The 23,052-nt window shown below is 37.5% G+C and overlaps 1 protein-coding gene across 1 annotated transcript in view; it reads right to left on the bottom strand.

Annotated features, from left to right (window-relative positions):
* Positions 1-786: 786 nt before the first annotated feature.
* The window catches only part of LOC137753086 (zinc finger protein 607-like), a 60,914-nt gene continuing 38,648 nt past the window's right edge, over positions 787-23,052 (bottom strand). The window contains 1 exon segment of the mRNA XM_068528066.1: positions 787-1,487. Within this exon segment, the coding sequence (XP_068384167.1) occupies positions 787-1,487 (701 nt within the window).

Here is a 23,052-nt window from a genome sequence, read left to right as displayed (position 1 = left end):
TCAAAATTTTTCCCAGTGTTATAAATGTATGGATGTACTATACATTCTCTACTGCATATATATGCTTTTCTACAGTCCTTAAATGCATAAGTTTTCTCTCCAGTATGAATTTGCTGATGTACTTTAAGGCTTGAACTAAGCCGAAAAGACTTACCGCATTTGTTACATTCAAAAGGTCTCTCACCACTGTGAATACTCTGATGTCCAGTAAGTCATCCATACACACTAAAGGCCTTCCCACGTGCCTTACATTCATAGGGTTTCTCACCAGTGTGAATTCTATGATGTATTTTAAGGCTTTCAACATGACTAAAGGCCTTCCAACATTCTTTACACTCACATAGTTTCTCACCAGTATGAATTCTCTCATGCCTGTCAAGGTTTGAGGTGCGACTAAAGGCCTTCCCACAGTCTTTACATTCATAAGTTTTCTCACCAGTATGAATTCTCTGATGCATTCTTAGGCTTCCACCATGAATAAAGGCCTTCCCACATTCTTTACACTTATAAGGTTTCTTACCAGTATGAATTCTCTCATGTTGAATAAGTGCTGAAGCATGACTTAAAGGCCTTCCCACATTCATTACATTCATAGGGTTTCACGACAATATGTATTCGCTGATGTGGAATGAGTTGATAGCCAGAACTAAATGTCATCCCACATTCCTTACATTTATAGGGCTTCTCCCCAGAATGAATCCTCTCATGTTGAACAAGATTTGAGGCATGACTAAAGGCCTTCCCACATTCCTTACATTTGAAACCCTTGTAACAAACCCTTGTTTGTTACAAGGGTTTCTTGCCAGTATGCATTCTATGATATACTCTAAGATCTATACCACGACTAAAGATCATCCCACATTCACGGCATTCATAAGGTTTTTCACCAGTATGAACTCTACCATGTTGCACAACATGAGAGGCTTGACTAAAGGCCTTCCCACATTCCTTACATTCATAGGGTTTCTCACCAGTATGAATTCTCTGATTAATTCTCCTACCTTGACTAAAGGCCTTCCCACATTCCTTACATTCATAGGGTTTCTCACCAGTATGAATTCTCTGATGTATTCTAATTCTTCTACCTTGACTAAAGGCCTTTCCACATTCATTACATACATAGGATTTCTCACCCGTATGAACTCTGCCATGTTGAGTAAGATGTGAGGCACAACTAAAGGCCTTCCCACATTCTTCAGATTCATAGGGTTTCTCCCCAGTATGAATTCTCTGATGAACTCTAAGTTCTATCTTATGACTAAAAGTCATTCCACATTCCTCACATTTACAGGGTTTTTCACCAGTATGAATTCTCTGATGTCACAGAAAGTTGGATGCATGATTAAAGGCCTTTCCACACTGCTTACATTCATAAGGCTTCTCACCAGTATGAATTCTCTGATGTACTGTAAGGTCTGTGTGTTGACTAAAGGCCTTCCCACATTTGTCACATTCATAGGGTTTCTCTCCAGTATGAATTTTCTGATGTAGAGTAAGAGATGAATATTTTTTATAAATGTGGACATTTTCATAGCTGATTATTTCATACCTTGACTTCAAATCTAAAAGAAATGAGAAAAACATTTTGTTTTCCTTGACGAAGAACAGTGTATATTCTATAGTACATTCTTTTAAATTAAAAATATCACTCATTAGGGCTTCCCTGGTGGTGCAGTGGTTAAGAATCTGCCTGCCAATGCAGGGGACATGGGTTCGAGCCCTGGTCCGGGAAGATCTCACATGCTGCAGAGCAACTAAGCCCATGCACCACAACTACTGAGCCTGCGCTCTAGAGCCTGTGCACCACAACTACTGAGCCCATGTGCTGCAACTACTGAAGCCTGCGTGCCCTAGGGCCTGTGCTCCACAACAAGAAAAGCCACCATAATGAGAAGCCCATGCTCTGCAACGAAGAGTAGCCCCCACTTGCCACAACTAGAGGAAGCCCACATGCAGGAACGAAGACCCAAAGCAGCCAAAATAAAAAAATTAAAAAAAAATTTTTTTTTAAATCACTCATTAGAGATGAATACTTTAGACAACTCTATAATCAGCTATACAGTCTGTAACAGTTACTGACACTTTCTCCGTAACTCATTTATCACACTTTACTAAAGTGATTTAATATACTCTTTCCTGCATCAGTTTCCATCAAAGACTTACAGAGGTGTGACTGGCCAAAACTGTGAAAACAGCAGCAAAAAAACGATTGTGATAAATGGTAACAGTACAGTGGAAAGCAATGAGTCCAAAATGATACAAGAGAAAATAAATGAAAAAAATCATCTTCACCATCAAATAACTCCTTAACTGAAGAAGTTCTAGTAGCATCATGGTGATGTAAACTTGTTATAGTCGATCTCCCTCTCTGATATCAATTAAAAATGCTTGACAAAATAAAAAAATCAAACACCTCAGGTCCATAAATTAAACAAAAAAGGGCTTGTGGAGGGGAGTGAAAACCTTAGAAAACGACCTACACTAGGCTGAGTTTCTTGCCACCTTCTCTACCACTCATAGCCTTGCCAGATGGGTATATTGGGGCAAAAATGGGCTGTCAAAGCCCCAACATATTTCCTGCTACAAGAATCATGGCAAGGAACACTACTAAACTGGAAAGTGAGAGAGGAACCCTAGAAAGGAAACATTTGGAGAAGGAGATTCCCTGATTTTGGGTGGAAACAAGTACAAATCTTAGCCTAAACATGAATCACACATGCATGAGAAGGACACAAACGAGTACAGCAAAGCGTTAGAGAACCAGAGAATTACACTACTTCCCATGAACAGCAGGACAGAACGTGTAGTCTAAATTTTATTGCTTCAATTCCTTGCTAAAGTAAAAATATCAACATATCAACACAACATAGCACTCACAATGTCCATGAAACAATTTAAAATTATTAATTGTAAAAAGAACAAAAAAACGTGATCCCCTCTCAAGGTAAAAGATAAACTGCAGATGCTGAGACAACCCAGATGTTGTAATTATCAGACAAAGATATAAAAGCAGTTATTTTAGCTATACTCTAAGAGATTAAAAAATTTTTTAAAAACCACACATTTGAAATTATTGATAAGAAATATAGCCAGAGAAAAAGAAACCACATAAACAAAAAAATTAAAATTGTAGAACTGAAATATATAATTTCTAAAATTGCTGGATGAGCTTACAGCAGAATGGAAATGACAGGGGAAAAGGTAAACATTATAGATGTATAGAAGTTATTCAAGTTGAAACTCATCAACAGTACAGGTTAGAAGTCTTATAATAGAGCTTCAGGGACTTGTGGTAATATATCTAAAAATGTGATTAGAATCTGAAAAGGAAAGGGACAGACTGAGGCAAAAAATTGTCTGATTGAAAAAAACAACACTACTAAAGGAATTTATTTAGGCTTATGGAAAATGATACAAAAGAGAACCCTGAATCTTCAGGAATGAAAGATGGCATCATGAAAGGTAAATATCTAGGTAAATACATAAGATCATTTATTTCCCTATTAAGTTATTTCAGATATATTTGACCCTTGAAAGCAAAGTTTATAACAGTCTGGTGGTGTTTTCAGTATGTGTAGATATGATAAACATGACAATTATAAAGGGAAAGGTAAATATAAACATATTGAAGATACAAGGTTTGTTCATTTTACAAGAAATGCTACAATATTTGTAAAAACAGATTGTGAAAGCTTAGGTATATTGTATACTGTAACCCCTATAACATACACTAAAACAAATATTCAAAGAGAAATAGCCAAAACACCAACAGAAAAACTAAAATGAATACTAAAGAAGTATTTAAATACTCCAGTACAAGGCAGGAAATGGGAAACAGAAAACCTAAAACAAAGGAAGATCGGACATCAGGAAGATAGTGCACTAGGAAGATATAGCCCCTTGTTCTCCCCAACAGACCCTGAATTAACAGCATTATATGTACCAAAATACTTTTGTGAAAACTCTAAAAACTAGTTAAGGGGCTCTAGCACCCAGATAAGCACATAAACAAGAGAAGAGAGAGCCAAGAAGGTTACAAGTTGGTGACAGTTTGCTTGCCCTAGCCCCTCTTGCCACCCAGTGTAATGAGGTGTGATGGGGAGAATAGCTACTCCTAATTTCTGGATCCTTCCTCAGGATAGGAAAAAAGTGAAAGTTGTATCCAACATTCTGACTTCTCTAGGGGCTGCCCAAGGGACTGGTTTCTGTCTCATCTGGCTTGGATTGCTGATGAGAATGGTGGCATAGTTTGTATATCAGATTGGAGGCAACTGAAAACACAGGTGAGCACTGCAGTGTATTAAAGCAGCAGAGAATATACATTTCCAGAGGCAGGCACCAGGAGAAGCAAAATATTAAGGGTAGAGGAATACAACAGAAACTGAAAGGTCCTCAGAAGAAACAGGAAATTAAGATAGTTAAAAGCAGCCATTTATACTAAAATAAAAGCATACACACAACCCCAAAGAAGATGCATCCCAAGAAAAGGTTTGAAAGGTTCCAGAACCCCTGGCTGGGCTTACTGGTGAAGGTAGTAAGCCAGTCTGTAAAGAGTGGGAGAGGCGGCTGTTTCTACAAAGCCAAAATCTCAATGAAAAATCACAAGGGATACAGAGAAACAGGGAAATACAGTCCAATCAAAGGATCAAAACAAAGCTCCAGAAACCAACTCTAAAGAAAAGCAGACCTGTGAAGTTCCTGAAAAAGAATATAAAATGATGTTTTGAAGATGTTAACAAGCTAAAAGAGATCACAGATAGACAAATAAATGAATTCAGCAAAACAATGCATGAAGACAATGAGAATATCAAGAAAGAGACAGAAATTATAAGAAAGAACCAAACAGAAATTCCGGAGCTGAGAAATACAATAACTAAATGGTGAAATTCACTAGAGGGTTTCAATAGCAGATTTCATCAGGCAAAACAGAGTCAGCAAACTTGAAGAGAGGTCACTTGAAATCATCAAGTAAAAAAGAAAAATGAATGAAGAGTGCCTAGGGCACTATAGGAGAATATCAAGAGGACCAATATACACATTGTAGGAGGCCCAGAAGGAGAAGAGCAAAGGGGCAGCGAGATTATTAGAGAAATAATGGCTGAAAATTTTCAAAATATGAGGAAAGAAATGGATACACAAATTTAAGAAGCTCAATGGACTCCAACTAGGAAAATTCAAGAGACCCACATCAAGACACATTTATAGTGTGTATTATATAAAACGGCTGAAATTCAAAGAAAGAAAATGAATAAGCAAGAGAAAACAAACTTATCAAAAGCAAGCGGGCTTCCTTAATATCAGTGTATTCTTCAGCAGAAACTTTGCAGATCAGAAGAAAATGGGATGATATATTCAAAGTGCTGAAAGAAAAGAAAAAAAAAACTATCAACCAAGAATACTGTATCTGGAAAAACTGTCCTTCAAAAATGAAGGAGTGAGACTTCCCTGGTGGCACAGTGGTTAAGAATCCACCTGCCGATGCAGGGGACATGGGTTTGAGCCCTGGTCCGGGAAGATCCCACATGCCGCGGAGCAACTAAGCCTGTGTGCCACAACTACTGAAGCCCACGTGCCTAGAGCCCATGTTCTGCAACAAGAGAAGCCACTGCAATGAGAAGCCCTGAGAAGCCCACGCACCACAACGAAGAGTAGCCCCCGCTCACCGCAACTAGAGAAAGCCCGTGCACAGCAACAAAGACCCAAAGCAGGCAAATAAATTAATTACTTTTAAAAAAACAAATGAAGGAGTGGACTTCACTGGTGGAGCAGTGGTTAAGAATCCGTCTGCCAATGCAGGGGACACGGGTTCAAGCCCTGGTCCGGGAAGATCCCACATGCTGCAGAGCTACTGAAGCTGTGCGTCTAGAGCCTATGCTCTGCAACGAGAAGCCACCATAATGAGAAGCCTGCGCACTGCAACAAAGAGTAGCCCTTGCTCACTGCAACTAGAGAAAGCCCACACACAGCAACGAAGACCCAATGCAGCCAAAAATAAATTAAAAATTAAAAAAAATATATGTTTGACTGTACATAATAAAAACAAAAAATGAAGGAGAAATCCATACCTTCCCAGATAAACAAAAGCTGAAGGAATTCATTACCACTAGACTTGTCCCACAGGAAATGCTAAAGGGAGTCCTTAAAGTTAAAACGAAAGAACATCAAAAAGCCACTCAAACCCATATAAAAGTATAATATTCTTCAATAAAGGTAAATATATGAACAAAACATAGAATCCTATATTACTGTAATTTTGATACATAAATCCACTTTAAATTCTAGTATAGAATCTAAAAGACAAAATCATTAAAAAAAACCCACTAATCTATGTTACTAGGTATAAAATATAGAAAGATGTAATTTATGACATAACTAATGTAAAGGGTGAGGGTAGAGTTGTAAAGAAGTAGAGTTTTTGTATGTGATTAAAGTTAAGTTTTTATCAGTTTAAAACAGATTGTTGGGCTTCCCTGGTGGCGCAGTGGTTAAGAATCCGCCTGCCAATGCAGGGGACACGGGTTCGAGCCCTGGTCCAGGAAGATCCCACATGCTGCAGAGCAACTAAACCCGTGTGCCACAACTACTGAGCCTGCACTCTAGAGCCACGAGCCACAACTACTGAAGCCTGTGCATCTAGAGCCTGTGCTCCGCAACAAGAGAAGCCACCACAATGAGAAGCCTGCACACTGCAACGAAGAGTAGCCCCGCGCACCACAACTAGAGAAAGCCTGCGCGCAGCAACGAAGACACAAAGCAGCCAAAAATAAAACAAATAAATTTTTAAAAAGACTGTTATAACTTTAAGATATTTTATGTAATCAAAATGGTAACCACAAAGAAAATATCTATAGAATATACACAAAAGGAAATTAGAAGGGAATCAAAGCATGTCACTACAAAAAAATCAATGAAACACAAAGGAAGGCAGTAAGAGAGGAAACAAGGGTCAAAAACCCCACAAAGTATACAGAATATCAGTAACTAAATGGCAATAATAAATACTTTCCTATCAGTAATTTAAATGTAAACAGATTAAACTCTCCAATAACATAGACATAGATAGGTTGAATGGATAAAAAATTATGATCCACTGACTTGCTGCTTACAAGAGATTCACTTTAGATCTAAGGACACAGACAGACTGAAAGTGAAAGGATGGAAGAAGATATTCCACGCAAATAGTAACCAAAAGAAAGTAGGGGTGACTTTAAGTGAAAAACTGTCACGAGACAAAAAGGACATTATATAATAATAAAATGGTCAATTCACCAGGAGATAAACAATTATACATATTTATACACCAAACATCAGACCTCCAAAATATATGAGGGAAACATTGACAGAAGGGAGAAATAGACAGCAATATAATTTTAGTGGGAGGCTTCAATACTCTTCCTTCAATAATGGATAGAACAACCAGACAGAAGATCAATAAGGAAACAGAAGATTTGAACAACACTCTAGACAAATTAGACCCCTCTGACATACAGAGAGCACTTCACAGAACAACAGCAGAATATACATTCTTCTGTTGCACATGGAACATTCTCTAAGACAGACCACATTAGATCACAAGACAAGTATTAATAAATTTTAAATGACTGACATCATAGAGAGTATCTTTTCCAATCACAAAGGAATGAAATTAGAAATCATCAGCAGAAGGAAAACTAGAAAATACACAAACATATGCAAATTAAACAACATACACTTAAATAATCAATGAGTCAAAGAAGAAATTACAGGGAAATTAGAAAATATCTTAAGACAAATGAAGTAAAAAAACAACATACCAAAACTTATGGAATGTAGCAAAATTAGTGCTTTCAGTCTTTCACAATTTAGTATGGAAGCTGTGGACTTTTCATATGGCCTTTATTATGCTGAGGTAGTTTCCTTCTATTCCTAGTTTCTTGAGTGTTTCTGTCATGAAGGGGTAATAAATATTGTCATGTGTTTTTTCTGCAGCAATTGAGACGGCCATGTTTTTTTTTCTTTATTCGGTTAATGTGGCATATTACATTGCATGATTTTTACATGTTGTACCATCCTTACGTTCCAGAAATAAATCCCATTTGGTAATGGTGTATAATCCTTTGCATGAGCTGTTGAATTCAGTTTGCTACTATTTTGTTAAAGATTTTTGCCTCAACAGGCATCAGAAATATTGATCTAGTTTTCTCTTCTTGCACTGTTTGTCTGGCTGTGGTATCAGGGTAATGCTGCCCTCATAGAAAAGGTTTGGGAGTGTTCCTTCCTCTTCAATTTTTTGGTAAGAGTTTGAGGGGAATTGGTGTTAATTCTTCTTTAAATGTTTAGTAGAATTCACCAGTGAAGCAACTGGATCCAAGGCTATTCTTTGTCAGTAGGTTTATAATTACTGATTCAATCTCTTTACTAGTATGTCTCTTTAGATTTTCTATTTCTTTATGATTCAGTATTTGTAGATTGTGTGCTTTCAGGATTTCACCTAGGTTACTCAATTTGTTGGTGTACAATTGTTCACAGACCCCTCTTTCATTTCTGATTTTAGTTGAGTCTTCTCTACTTTTTCTTCATCTAGCTGAAGTTTTCTCACTTTGGTTAATCTCTTTGAAGAACTAACTCTTGGTTTCAATGATTTTTCTCTATTGTTTTTCTGTTCTCTAAGTTGTTTATTTCTGCTCTATTCTATTATTTTCTTCCTTTTCCTCTCTTTGGACTTAGTTAATTATTCTTATTTCAGTTCCTTGAAGTATGAAGTTAGGCTGATTTGAGATCTTTCTTTCTAATGTAAGTGTTTACAGCTATAAACTTCCTTCTTAGCACTGCTTTCAATGCACCCTATAAGTTTTGGTATGTAGTAAGTTTTGAAATTGGAAAGTGTAAATCCTACTTTCTTCTCTTTCAAGATTTTTTGGGAGGGACTTCCCTCGTGGCACAGTGGTTAAGGACCTGCCTGCCAATGCAGGAGACACGGGTTCGAGCCCTGGTCCAGGAAGATCCTACATGCCGCAGAGCAACTAAGCCCGTGTGCCACAACTACTGAGCCTGTGCTCTAGAGCCCACGAGCCACAACTACTGAAGCCCGCGTGCCCAGAGCCTGTGCTCCACAAGAGAAGCCACCACAATGAGAAGCCCGTGCACTGCAACGAAGAGTAGCCCCCACTTGCCATGACTAGAGAAAGCCCACGCGCAGCAACAAAGACCCAACGCAGCCAAAAATAAAAATAAATAAATTTATTTATTTAAAAAAAAAAGATTTTTTGGCTAGTCTGGATCCCTTGCATATCCACATAAATTCATGATCAAGATGTCAATAAGCCAATGGAATCTGGGGTAGTATTGCCATCTTAACAATATTAAGTGTTCTGAATTTTTTAAATTTGCCATAAGAAGTGAAAGAACAACATAAATCAGAATTAGAAAAACTCCAAAATGAAGTCACAGACCTCAGGAACATAGTAGAGATAATAGAAAAAATAATTTCAGAATATTAATCTAGAAAGAAATAAGAAAAACTCCAATATATTAATATTAAGACAAAAAAGTTTTTAGAAGATTTTTTTTTGATGTGGCCCATTTTTAAAGTCTTTATTGAATCTGTTACAATATTACTTCTGTTTTATGTTTTTGGTTTTTTGGTCACGAGGCATGTGGGATCTTAGCTCTCCGACCAGGGATCGGACTTGTACCCCCTGCATTGGAAGGCAAAGTTCTAACTACTGGACTGCCAGGGAGGTCCCAGGACAAAAATTTTTTAATAAAAAATTTTAAATATGTAAAAAGTATATGAGAGAAAGTGAATAACTAATTAATTTATATTTATTTTATCTAGACTTCTAAGTCTCATAAATAATAAGGTTTAGGGAGGGTGGGAGGGAGGGAGATGCAAGAGGGAAGAGATATGTGAACATATGTATATGTATAACTGATTCGCTTTGTTATAAAGCAGAAACTAACACACCATTGTAAAGCAATTATATTCCAGTAAAGATGTTTAAAAAAAAAAGTTTCAATGAAAAAAAATAAATAAATAATAAGGTTTAATTTTTGAAAATATTTATAAAAATATATAATATATTAAAAATTTAATCAGATCATGGCTCTTAAGTAATCTTAGAAAACAATTTTAATTCTTAGTAACATCTTATGTGACCTGAACCCCCATAATATACTGAATTCATGTTTTGTTAGTTACCCCTCAATAACTCTGCTCTGATCCCTTAACACACAACACTCATGTTCACTTTCAGGCCTTTCCATTTGTTGTTTACTCTTCTTGGAATGCACTTCCTCATATACTCAAATGGCCTGAGTCCTTACCCTCCATGTCTCAGCTCAAATATCACTTCCTCAGAAAAGGGTTCCTGACCATCTTACCTCATTACCTAAATTTGCCTTATCCTTGGTAGTTTCCTTCATACTATATTCACTATGTGATGTTATTTATGTACTTATTTGTTTAAATGTTTATTTTATGTCTTCCCTAATATAATACAAACTCCATTTATTAGCCAGATATAGTAATGAATATATTTTTAGGTAATGAAGCCACATATATAAATCTAAGTGCACAAGAGGATCTGGAAAACATTTGAGTCCAAAATACAAATTAAAAGGTGCATAAGGAAGAAGGACAGTGCCCATCACTGAACTGGGAGAAAAATATAAGAAGAATGACACAGAGAGTGGTTAATGAAGTAAAGATAAAAGTCACTGGGTAGCTCATCCAGAGTATTTATTTCTACTTTAGAGCACAGGTATTTTATCCAATGTGAATGAACCTTTCCAGCCAACATTTCAAGTGTATGTCTCCTTGACCACTGGGCTTTCACCTACACAGATGTATTCCCATAATTTGACTTGCTCATATTTACCTGTACATCATCTTCTTGTTTCTTCTCTCACAACCATCCACGGCTCTTTCCCTTGCTCCAATAATGTAATCACATCTGGCTTAGAAATGGAATGTCCTGTTTACAAAGAAAAAAAAAAATACCACACGATGTAGAAGAAAACACTGCTCAGTTTAAATAATAATAATAATAATAATAATAATAATAATAAAAAAATTAAAGGTGTCAAAATAATATTGAATAAGATTTTCCAGAAGAGAGGGTAAGGGAATGAAAGAACAAGAAATCAGTTAGGTAGGGTAAGTTTAAAGAAAAAAAAAAACACACACACATATATATATACACATATATCCTCTTTTTTCTTGAAAGCATGTATAATGCCATAGTTGAAAATACAGATCCTGGAGCCTTAGTTCAGTTCCTGCATTTGCCACCTTCCAGCTGTGTCTGACCTTTGGGAAAGTCACTTAAACCCACTGTGCCTCAGTATTCTCACTTATAAAATGGGAATAATAAGGCTGTTAGAAGGAGTAAACAAGTTGACATATATATGTATGTATATGTACATACATTTATGCATGTATATGTATATGTACATACATTTATGTATGTATATGTAAATGCATTTATGCATGTATATGTATGTATATGTACACGCATTTATGCATGTATATGTACATACATTTATGTACGTATATGTACATGCATTTATGCATGTATATGTATATGTACATACATTTATGTACGTATATGTACACACATTTATGTATGTATATGTATATGTACATACATTTATGTACGTATATGTACATGTACATAATTTATGTATATAAAGTGCTTAGAGCATTGCCTATTAAATACTAAGCAAAATGTTAGCTATTAACATTATTATCAATATTGTTTTACGAAGAGTATACAAGAGGAGCTATCTGTAGGATATTAATTGCAATTAAAATGTAATGTTCATTGATTATAACTTTCAACCACAAAACAGAAAAATTTTCTCTTAAATAGATTGTGTATTCTTCAGTTTTCAATGAATTCCATTTATCTAATCCATTGTTATATAAATTGTAGGGGCTCTTTTAGAGCAATTCGAGCAATTCAGGACCCTGTGTCAGGCTGATCTCTCTGCAAGTGGGTCAGATAACAAAATGGAGTGTCTATAGAAGTTCTGAGCATAAATAAATAGGAAACCTGGATTCTTTGACAATGGTTATATAATAAATGCCAGAGAATTCTAAACTAGATCCTATTCATAAAGGAAGAGAGGCAACTGTAAGTAAGAATAGAGGAGGTGTGAATGTCACTGAAGGACAGGGAAGATAAAGATATTAAATGGAGATGTGATTTCCAACCTGACAAAGCTCAAACCACTTCTTTGGGAAAAAAGAACATGGAAGTGTAACTAGTTTCCTAAAAGCAGCCTTGAAAATCAGAGTGGAAAAAAAATACCTATCTTAAAGAGCAGATTCTCAATTATTCTTAATCACCTGAGGCTTATAAACATACCCAGTGAGACCAAGTTACCATAGTTCTCCATCATCACATATAGGTACAAGTTCTTCTGAACAGAGTCAAGATATTCCCACTCCTGCTGAGAGAAGTCTATGGCCACATCCCTGAATGTCACAGATCTCTGAAATGGCAAACCTATGTATTAATGGGGAAATTAAAGGAATATTTTGAAGACAGAAGGAGAAGATAAGGATCATACTGTAGGAAGAGAGCAATATAGCAAGTATGTAGGCTAAAAATCTATAATACAGTAGGGAACTGAAGCAGAACATATACATATTTTTGAAGAAGTCTGCTAGAATAAACAAAATTTCCTGGCTTGTTAAGTATCTGAGCCATTTGACAATAGATAAAATAATAACATTTGGTTATTAAATAGTAAACACAAGCATAATGCCTGATTGGTATCTGTCACATAAATTCTCAGTAAACGTGAGCTGTCAAGGAAAATTTTTGCTTTTTAGAGAAAAGAAAATTTAATCAGCTATTTTTTAAAAATGTAGTATAAAGTCTCAATTTTAGAAAATAGGGTTTTTATATAAAATTGAGAATTCCCTCAAGTATTAAATCCTTCATTATGTCAGATCTTATCATAGTATTTTTGTTTTTTACAAATCCACATAATTTTTGGCACATGACATTATATTTTATGGATATATCAGATTTAAATGCACAACATTTAGGATGCACAACATGTGTAAGGTCTTCTCCAATCCTATGATTCTGTATTTGCCTACTATTTATGATGATACATTTTTTTTGCTGCCATCTACTATCTGTCATTGAACACCTGGCTTGTGCTGAGTGTGACAGGCAATGATTACTTAGGTTACCAATGATCATCTTCTGGTATTTATGCCCTTGTGTACTCTCCTTCACGTGTGTATGAGTTGAACTGAGTGACTTCCTTTTAATAAATAGAATATGGCTAAAGTGATGAAATGTTACTTGTGATGGTAGATTACAGACTATGATTTCCATGTTGCTTGCCCTATTTTGATGTCTCACTTGCTCAACCAAGAGTGCCCTCCAATCCTCCCATGAGTAACTGGATCCTGTCAAAAACCATTTGGGTGAGCTTGGAAGCAGATACATGCAAAGTTGGCCTTAAGATGACTTTGCAGCTCTGACCAACAATTTAATAGCCTTGCAAGAGACCCAGAGCAAGAGAGCCAAGCTAAGCCATGTCCAGATTTCTGAACCAGTGAAGCCATGAGATAAACGTTTACTACTTTAAGCTACTAAGTGTCAGGGTAATACATTATGCAGCAATAGATAACTAATAGGCAGAGCTGAAGAATACTGAGGAAGGATGTTGAATTATGTCACCCAAATTTAGTATGTCCCATTCGACAACAGAATAGTCTTGATAGTTATCTCTCGGGGATTTCCTGCCAAGTTTGCAAATCTCAATCATGTATACACTAATTCACATAAACTATGAGATATTACTATACACTGAGATTTAAGTCATTCAATACCAAATTTCTATCTTATCTACCTGGAATCTTAAGTCTGGAAAATTTCAAAGTCTTCTCCTGGACAGTCAAATACAACCATTGTCTCCATTTCACCAAATACAGACCTGACTCACATAACATAAATCTTTAATGGATTTATCTCTTTCACTACTCCATCACTGCCCTTGATAGAAGAATGGGCACTTAAGACGTGCTGGATAATTTATCAGTTATAACATGAACACTAGTTAGTTTAGATCGGGACACACAGAGAAGATGCTGGGTAATTATGCATCACATTTCACTAGAACAAAAGCTGGGAAGCAGGTTATTTGAGGAACCTCTTTTGGTAGTAAACTTTAGAAAAATTAATGAAAATAATCACATGACCTACAAAAATACACATATTCCAAGAGGGGAGAAACCTCAACTTACATGAGCCATGGTTTTAGACCTGCAAGACTGGATCAGTCCTCAAGGTTCCTCTAACAGAAAAGCACAAATCCAGAAAGCCAGAGCTGGGAGAAGAGAAAGACCTTGAGACTAGTTTAATGTTCCCAACAGAATGTAAGTTAATAACGTTATGATCTTCCATTCCAGGTTCCAAACTATTTCCCATCACACACAATTTGGGTAGATTAGGATTCTAGATAAATCCATTTCCTTTGCCAACCCAGGTGTCTAGGATGAACGAAGTCATAGAACGGAGGCATTTCTGCATTGAAGCCAGACCCAGATATGTCAGCAGGAAGTTTTCTGACACTACGTCATTTTGGTGAGGGAGATGTAGACCTAAGAGTGGGCAATGCAATCTTGCTCAGAGCACGTCCTCTTCCTTCTACTCCCACCTTCTAAGACTGAAAAGAGCCCACATTATCCTAATAAGAACCTCTTCTGTGGCTTTGTAATTATATGAAGTTGGTTAAGACACTGAAGATAGAAAGTCGGTGTTTAATACTTTGAGTTCAGCAAAGCTTACTAGTTAAATATATGACAAACCATCACTGTACTAAAAATCAAAGTAGATATCAAATGTGAAGTTGGGAGAATATTTAAGGATATGGGAAATAATCCAGATACACTGTCAAGAGAACAATTAGATTGACCAATATAAATACTTTTGAATAATATATGAATACGTCAGTCAATATAGAGAAGCAGTGTCAGAGAAACAGACCACTGAAATCAGTAGATAAAAGAAAGTCTGGAAGGTTATGTGACCATCGAATAATAGTGCTTACTTTCTAATTTTGATCTTGATTTTTCTTTTTAAAGTTTATTTAATAATTATTTTAACAATTACCATACGTTAACTTGAAATAAATGTGTATTTTTAAAAAAATTGTTGACAGAGAGGTTTATGTGGTTTATAAACCTGTCAACTAAGCCATGATGTCTCCCAGATAGCTGCTGCATTATAATATCCTACTAGCTTCACTTTGCATCCAACAAAATTAGAAGGAAACTGTAAAGTACAAAAGTCACAGCACAAAATCCATTTATTACCACTGATATTTCACAGAATCCATCTATTTTGCTCAGATCCTGACTATTGCTACAGACAGACTGATGTGTCATTCCTGTGAATTCACAAGGTAGGTCACCTAAATCTCTCATCACACACCACCTTACACTTACTCCTGAATAGATTTTACCTCATTTTAGATAATAAGCATTTTAAAGGAAGCAACTACGCCTTTTTAGTGATTGTATTACCCCAAGTCCTATAATTTCTAGGGCTAGCCTATTGTAGGCATTTAATAAAAGTCTGATTTTTTTTACCACAAAATTCCATTTCTAGAAATTTTTAAAAGGAAATAACTATAGATGTACACAAGGCATGTGCACGAGGATGTTCACCAGAGAATAATTTTTGATAGCCAAAAATTAAAAATAACTATCTCCCAGTAGGCAACAGGTTAAACATATTACAGTCTGCAATATGGTGACATACTAAGGCTTCCTTAATAATTAATCCATATGAAATGATGGAAAACAATATTAACTCAGTGAAGACCAAGGCAGGTTTTAAAGGTATGCAGTCAAATGCTCTACCACTGAGCTACACCCACAGTGTACTTAAAAAAAAAAAAGAAAAAAGAAAGAAAAGATTTGTTGTATACTATTAAAGCTAGGCTAATATTAATTCAAACTAGGCTATTATAAGTTTAAGATGTTCACTGTAATCCTCAAGATAACCACTAAGAAAAAACTAAAAAATATACAGAGAAAAAGAAATGAGAAAGGAATCAAACAGGACACTACAATCAAAAAGAAGGCAGGAATGGAAGAATCAAGGAACAAAAAAGGTAAGACATACAGAAAACAAATGGTAAAATGGCCATTTTGGAACTAATAAATTTCTCCTAATTAGTAATTACTTTAAATTTATTTATTATTTATTTATTTATTTATTTATTTATTTTTGGCTGCGTTGGGTCTTCGCTGCTGCGTGTGGGCTTTCTCTAGTTGCAGCGAGCAGGGGCTACTCTCCGTTGCGGTGCGCGGGCCTCTCATTGCGGTGGCTTCTCTCGTTGAGGAGCACGGGCTCTAGGCACGCAGGCTTCAGTAGTTGTGGCTCGCGGGCTCAGCAGTTGTGGCTCGTGGGCTCCAGAGCTCAGGTTCAGCAGTTGTGGCGCATGGGCTTAGTTGCTCTGAGGCATGTGGGATCTTCCCGGACCAGGGCTCGAGCCCGTGTCCCCTGCATTGGCAGGCGGATTCTCAACCACTGCGCCACCAGGGAAGCCCTGCATCATATTTTTCTGATAGAAAATTTGTGCTTCTTGAGCTTTCTCTTTAAAATTTTTTCTTTGGGAAAATAAAATTCTTCTTAATAAAATCATTATTAATGAGAGAGGGGGAGAGAGAGAGACAGATATTATCAGACAGGAAAAGAAAATACGTGCCCTTCCTCAGTTCTCAGCAGATAGATGTTTAAATATATGTTTATAATGCTGAACAGGGTTTTTCTCATTCTCTGTAGTTGCTGGGGCTGAGGAAGGAGGGATAGAGATATATATAATTAGGATGTGAAAAAATGCAGAATCTAACGAATGAATCTTATTCTTCAGCATAACATGGGGATTTATATTAAAAATCTTTATTTTCTGTTATAATAACTATCTTTGGAAATATTGTTTGTATTTGCATCATACCTGGAATTAGAAATTAGTGCCACTGGGACTTCCCTGGTGGTCCAGAGGTTAAGGCTCCACATTCCCAATGCAGGGTGCCTGGGTTCGATCCCTGGTCAGGGAACCAGATCCTGCATGCAACAACTAACAGCCTGCATGCCGCAACTAAAAGATCCCACACGCCGCAATGAAGATCCCATGTGCCGCAACTAAGACCCGGCGCAGCCAAATAAATAAATAAGTAAATTTTAAAAAAAAGAAAGAAAGAAATTAGTGCCATTTTCTCTGAAAGTAACTTTAAATCTCTAAATTATTAATTCTGAAAGGATGTCTTATTTAGTAATTTGGTGCCACGAATAATTAAATTTTAAATAAAATTCCTAATCTCTAAAATGTGAAAACAGAATGTTTTTCAAACAAGGAGATCCTCAGCACTTCCTTTTCCCTAATGAAGAGGTATAAGGAAATCCATGATTGGGTTAGATTTTTTTTTCATACTAAGAATAGGACTCTGTCTCCTTTATTTGATCAATTATTTTGCCAAAACAAAACCACATGGAAATGTTCACACATAAAAAGCTAGAAACAGGGACTTCTCTGGTGGCGCAGTGGTTAAGAATCCACCTGCCAATGCAGGGGATACGGGTTCCATCCCTGGTCCGGGAAGACCCCACATGCTGCGGAGCAACTAAGCCCGTGCGCCACAACTACTGAGCCTGCACTCTAGGGCCCGTGTGCCACAACTACTTAGCCCACGTGCCACAACTACTGAAGCCCCTGCGCCTAGAGCCGGTGCTCCGAATCTCGCGCCACGCACCGCAACAAAGAGTAGCCCCCGCTCGCCACAACTCGAGAAATCCCACGCACGGCAATGAAGACCCAACACAGCCAAAAAAACAAACAAACAAACAAAAAAGCATATACACCAAAATATTAAAAGTGATTATTTCCAGGCAGTGGGAATAAGAGGTATTCTTAATTTCTTCTTCCTAATTTCTTAGGAAATCAAATTTTTGGTAATAAGTCTGCATTAATTCCATCATCATAAATAAAACATAAAGATATTTCAAAGTATTCAAAATATTTTAAGTCATTATTATGGCAGAGGCTATATTTTTGTCATTTTAAAAAGTCTATAAATAGCAGGCCTGCCATGAAGTATTGCTATGACTGAAACAACTACCACTTACCTATTCTTGAATATCCTTTAGCTGTATCACACTGATATAACCAGACACATATCACTATAAAGATTTTTCCACTACTAGAAAGGGAAATGGCCTTTGCAGATTAGGGTTGTATGCAAAATGGGCAGAAAAGTTTTGAATACACAGAAGGTGTTCAATAAATGACTATGCACTTTCTATTCTCTTCTGAATAACCTATTAAAATATCATTTTGGATACAATCCTTGCAAAAGGATTTTACAAAATTCTGTTTTAAAACATGAACGCCATATATAATTTTAAATTTTCTTGGGTACTATTATCTACAACTATGAAGATAATTTAACATTAGATCATGGCCATTTTTCCTTATCACGACTAATTTTTATAAACAGAAATTTTATTATCTACATAATATTGTCTCATGGATGTCATGTGGGTTTCTTAATCATTCTCATTATCTTGGCCACTAATTTTTTTTTTTCTTTTTTTTTTCTTGGCATATAATTGCTTTACAATGTTGTGTTAGTTTCTGCTGTTCAGCCACTAATTTTGTACAAAACTGTCCCAAGGTATAACGATTTTTGATTCTAGATAAAAACCCAGGTCTAAATCTTTTGAATTGTGTACACCTTTGAAGAATGGAAATGTACAAATATACAGCGATTATCTATAAAATTTCGGGGGTTGTGGCCCCCTCTACACCCATAAATACAGACAAAGGAACCCTGGTTAAGAACTCCTGTTCTGGACACGAATTCTGGCTCAGTCGCTTTACTTGCAAGCACAAGTCACAATTAGCCTCACATTTTCGTTGCTTCTTAACTACTGAAACCTGCAGGGGAATAATCAGAGTCACCACAACGCTGAGCGTGTATTAAAATACACCCTCCATGGCTACATCCGCTGTGACCTCATACATAAAACCAAAATGAAGTAAGAAGAGGTCGTTCACAGTAGGTTCCTGCCGTCAGAGCTCAAGAAACGCTGTCATCCTCAAATATACAGATGAACTTCAGAGGACTCCTAGGAACAACAATCCCAGGAAGGAATCCCATTCTTGGAGTCTCTCTATCCATTCGTTTCTAGAATCCTGACTCAGGGGCAATCCCTAATCTAAAATTCCCATCCTAAAAGCCAGTCTGTACCTTCTTACCAAAAACCTTCATCGAGGGCTTCGCATGCGGTTTCCCCCTTGGAGTCATTTCTCTGTGGCAGTCGTATGTGCCTGACAGGAGGGTGGAGGAAGCAGCAGAGAACCTAGGGCCATGGGTCCCTGAGACATTCCCCACAAGTCCACCGCAACCCACGCTCACATAAAGGACACACATCGTACGTCCCCGTCACGCAAGCATAACCACGCACCTCTCAGTCTCACTACGGGCACTCACCACCCGGCACCACCCCCGCGGCCCTTCGCACGGAACACGGCCTCTCACAAACACGCATGCTTCCCGATTTTCTCCCAGGGCTGCAACCACCGTCCCCGCTGCTCAAGCGCCCACAGCCCAGGGGGGCGGGCGGACTCGCGCGGCTGCGCTCCCAAAGTCCACGCTTTGAGCGCCTCCCGCAATCCCACCCTCACCGCCACTCACCGTCCCCCACGGGCTCGGGCTACGTCTGCACAGTCGTTTCCGCGGCGACCCACGCCGCTTTCTTCCTCGGACGGGTGCCACTCGCGCAGCGCGCAACAAGGGACACGGAAAAAAGGCCCGAAGTCGAAGACACCTCGTCGACTGTAAGGGTACAGTACAGGGTCGCAAAATTCCTAAAGCAAACCTGCCGCCCCGACCCGGCCGAGAGACTTCTGGGAGTGATTTCCGGACTGCGCGTGCGCAGCACACATCTCGGGCCACTGGAGGCCCGACCCCAGGCTGAGGGCGAGCTCACCGGTTCCCACGGCCAGGGGGAGGTTAGTCCTGGTGGCACCGCACCAGCGAATTGTGAGGAGGGGACGGCGGAGCTCTTATTTTCCGAGGGCTCAGGCCTGTGTGTGAGTGTTCACCCTGTTGAGTCAGTGATGTGACCCCCAGGGTTATGGAGCGCTTGACAGGTGAGCGCCTGAACTTGGATTTATAATCTAACCATGCTGTATGTATTTGTGTGTGTATGCATGTTGGGGTGTATGTATCTTTCCTAAAATTCCCATTACACCTGAAATGTCACAGGTGCTTACTATATTTCCATTTTAGAGTCGACGCTTCTGAGATCAAAACAGGTACAAAGTTATACTGTTTAGTGGCAACGCCACGTTTCCAGGTTGGGATAAGCTGGATAAAGTGAGACTCCACCGTGTAATGGATTCTCATTGTAGAAAAGGAGAGAGTGAGTTTGGGTCCTTTTTAAGGTCACCGACTGTAGGAAATCTTAGAAATTTAGGAAAATAAATACTTTTTCACATTTCACAATATTATGCCCACCAGAAACTTTTTGTTACAGTAAAAAATTTCATCCCTCTGTTGTTTTATGCATGGGTGGGCTTGACTACATAAAAGCCCATAGATGGAGAAACGTCTTTAATTTGTATTCCTGGTCATGAGATCCCATTGAAAAATATCTCGCTTCTTAGGCATGTGACAGTAATATAAATTGTGGACACAGACTTAAAATTTGGGAAGAAGGTGTTATCAGTAGAATCAAGGTTACATCCATATGTATTTAGATTCATGAGGAAGTTGAGCAAATGGGAAATATAAAGTCAGTCATCAAAGAATGTCCATATTTTAGTTGTCACCACTATTATATATTTGAAATATGTAATGCATAACAATTCAAAAGGCACAAAAATGTTTAAATAAAAAGGTAAGCAACATTTCCTTACATGTATCCCAGTCATACATCAGCTCACCTTAAAGTCAACAAAAATTTGATTTTGGTGTGTATCCTTCTGGAGAAGTTATTATCATATACAGATATGTACTTTCTATATATATGTATGTAATGATTGGGGGTTTGAGACCCTGTGAGGCTCAAATATATTAAGACAACACATGAAAATTTAGGCCTTACAATACAGGAGAAAGAAGGAAGTAACATGAAATATTTGCTCTTTAGTGATTTCATTATAAAAATTAATATTACAGTAGTCCCCCCTTATCCTCCGGGGAGATGTTCCAAGACCCCAGTAGATGCCTGAAACCATGAACACTACTGAACCCTATATATACTATGTTTTTTTCTATAAATATCTATGATAAAGTTTATAAATTAAGCTCAGTAAGAGATTAACAGCAATAACTCAATAAAATAGAGCAATTGTAGGGCTTCCCTGGTGGCGCAGTGGTTGAGAATCTGCCTGCCAATGCAGGGGACACGGGTTCGAGCCCTGGTCCGGGAAGATCCCACATGCCGCGGAGCAACTGAGCCCGTGAGCCACAACTACTGAGCCTGAGCGTCTGGAGGCTCTGCTCCGCAACAAGAGAGGCCGTGATAGTGAGAGGCCCGCGCACCGCGATGAAGAGTGGCCCCCACTCGCCGCAACTGAAGAAAGCCCTCACACAGAAACGAAGCCCCAACGCAGCCAAAAATAAAAATAATAAATAAATAATAAATAAAAAATTAAAAAAAAAAATAGAGCAATTGTAACAATATACTGTGATAAAAGTTATGTAAATGTGGTCTTTCTCTCTCTCTCAAAATATCTTATTGTAGAAGTTTAATGCCTTTTCCATCTCAACTAAGTGCTTATCATGCACTGTTGCTGTAACGTTTGTCTGTCTGCAGCGTCTGTGTCTCCATTTTCCTTTTGGTTCAGTCTCTGTCTTTGAGGTGCAACCACAAAACTAGCATGAATCTCTGTTTCCTTCTTCACAGTTTCATGCATGGAAAATTTGTCCTTATTATAGATCTTAGCAACCTCTGAATATGATTTTATTTCTCTCATTATGTGGAGAATTTTCATCTTTTCACTTAAAAGAAGCACTTTGTGGTACATCTGAATTGCCAGCATTATTACTCTTGCATTTTGGGGCCATTATTAAGTAAAATAAAGGTTACTTAATACTTGAACACAAGCACTGTGATACGGTGACTCTCCATCTGAGTTGGCTACTAAGTGTCTAACAGGCAGGGTACGCTGGACAAAGGGACGATTCATATCCAGACTAGGTCAGAGCAGGTGGTGTGAAATTTCATCACGCTACTCAGAATGGCACACAATTTAAGACATGAATTGTCTATTTCTGAAGATTTCCATTTATTATTTCACAATGCATGTGACCACGGAAAGCGCCACCACTCTTAAGGGGGGAATACTGTATCTCAAAATGTGGACATAAAAAACATAGGGAGAGACTAATCATTCATAATACACCTGTACAAGAAAAACCAATATAAATATTTTAATGTTTTTTCCAATATTTTCTATTGTGATAAAATATACATATAAAATTTACCATCTTAACCATTTTTAGAGCACAGATCCCTGAAATTAACCAAGCCTTCAGTTGTAAGTTGCATGCCTTTAATAGACTCCAGTTCCAAAATCATTACATCCAGACAGATTCTGCAGTGCAATTGCTGTCTACGTGGAGAGACAGATTCCTGATGTTTCTACTATATCATCTTCCCAGAATTTTCTAGTATGTGTGTTCTACGGATTTTTTGGCGTGCATTTTAAAGCACTAGTACTTAGTATGTAATATCTCCTGCTTTGGCCCTTAGTATCATAGCAAAAAAAAACCCCAAGCAGACAAAAACAAACAAACAAAACTTTCTCATTAAAAAAAGCACATTAACAAACATTTAATGGCTGAATAATTATATTAGGGGTGTTTCATTATTTATTTAACAATCCCAATCTTTGGGGCATTTAGTTGTTTGCAATATTATGTGGTTATAAACAATGCTGATATTAATATATATTTATACAGAAGACTTTTCTGCATATTTTGGACTACTTTCTTACGATAGATTGGTAAGATAAAATGACCAGAGA

The sequence above is a fragment of the Eschrichtius robustus genome, chromosome 19 (genome assembly GCF_028021215.1).
Source record: "Eschrichtius robustus isolate mEscRob2 chromosome 19, mEscRob2.pri, whole genome shotgun sequence".
Taxonomy (NCBI): Eukaryota; Metazoa; Chordata; class Mammalia; order Artiodactyla; family Eschrichtiidae; genus Eschrichtius; species Eschrichtius robustus.
This window is presented reverse-complemented; position numbering and strand designations above follow the sequence as displayed.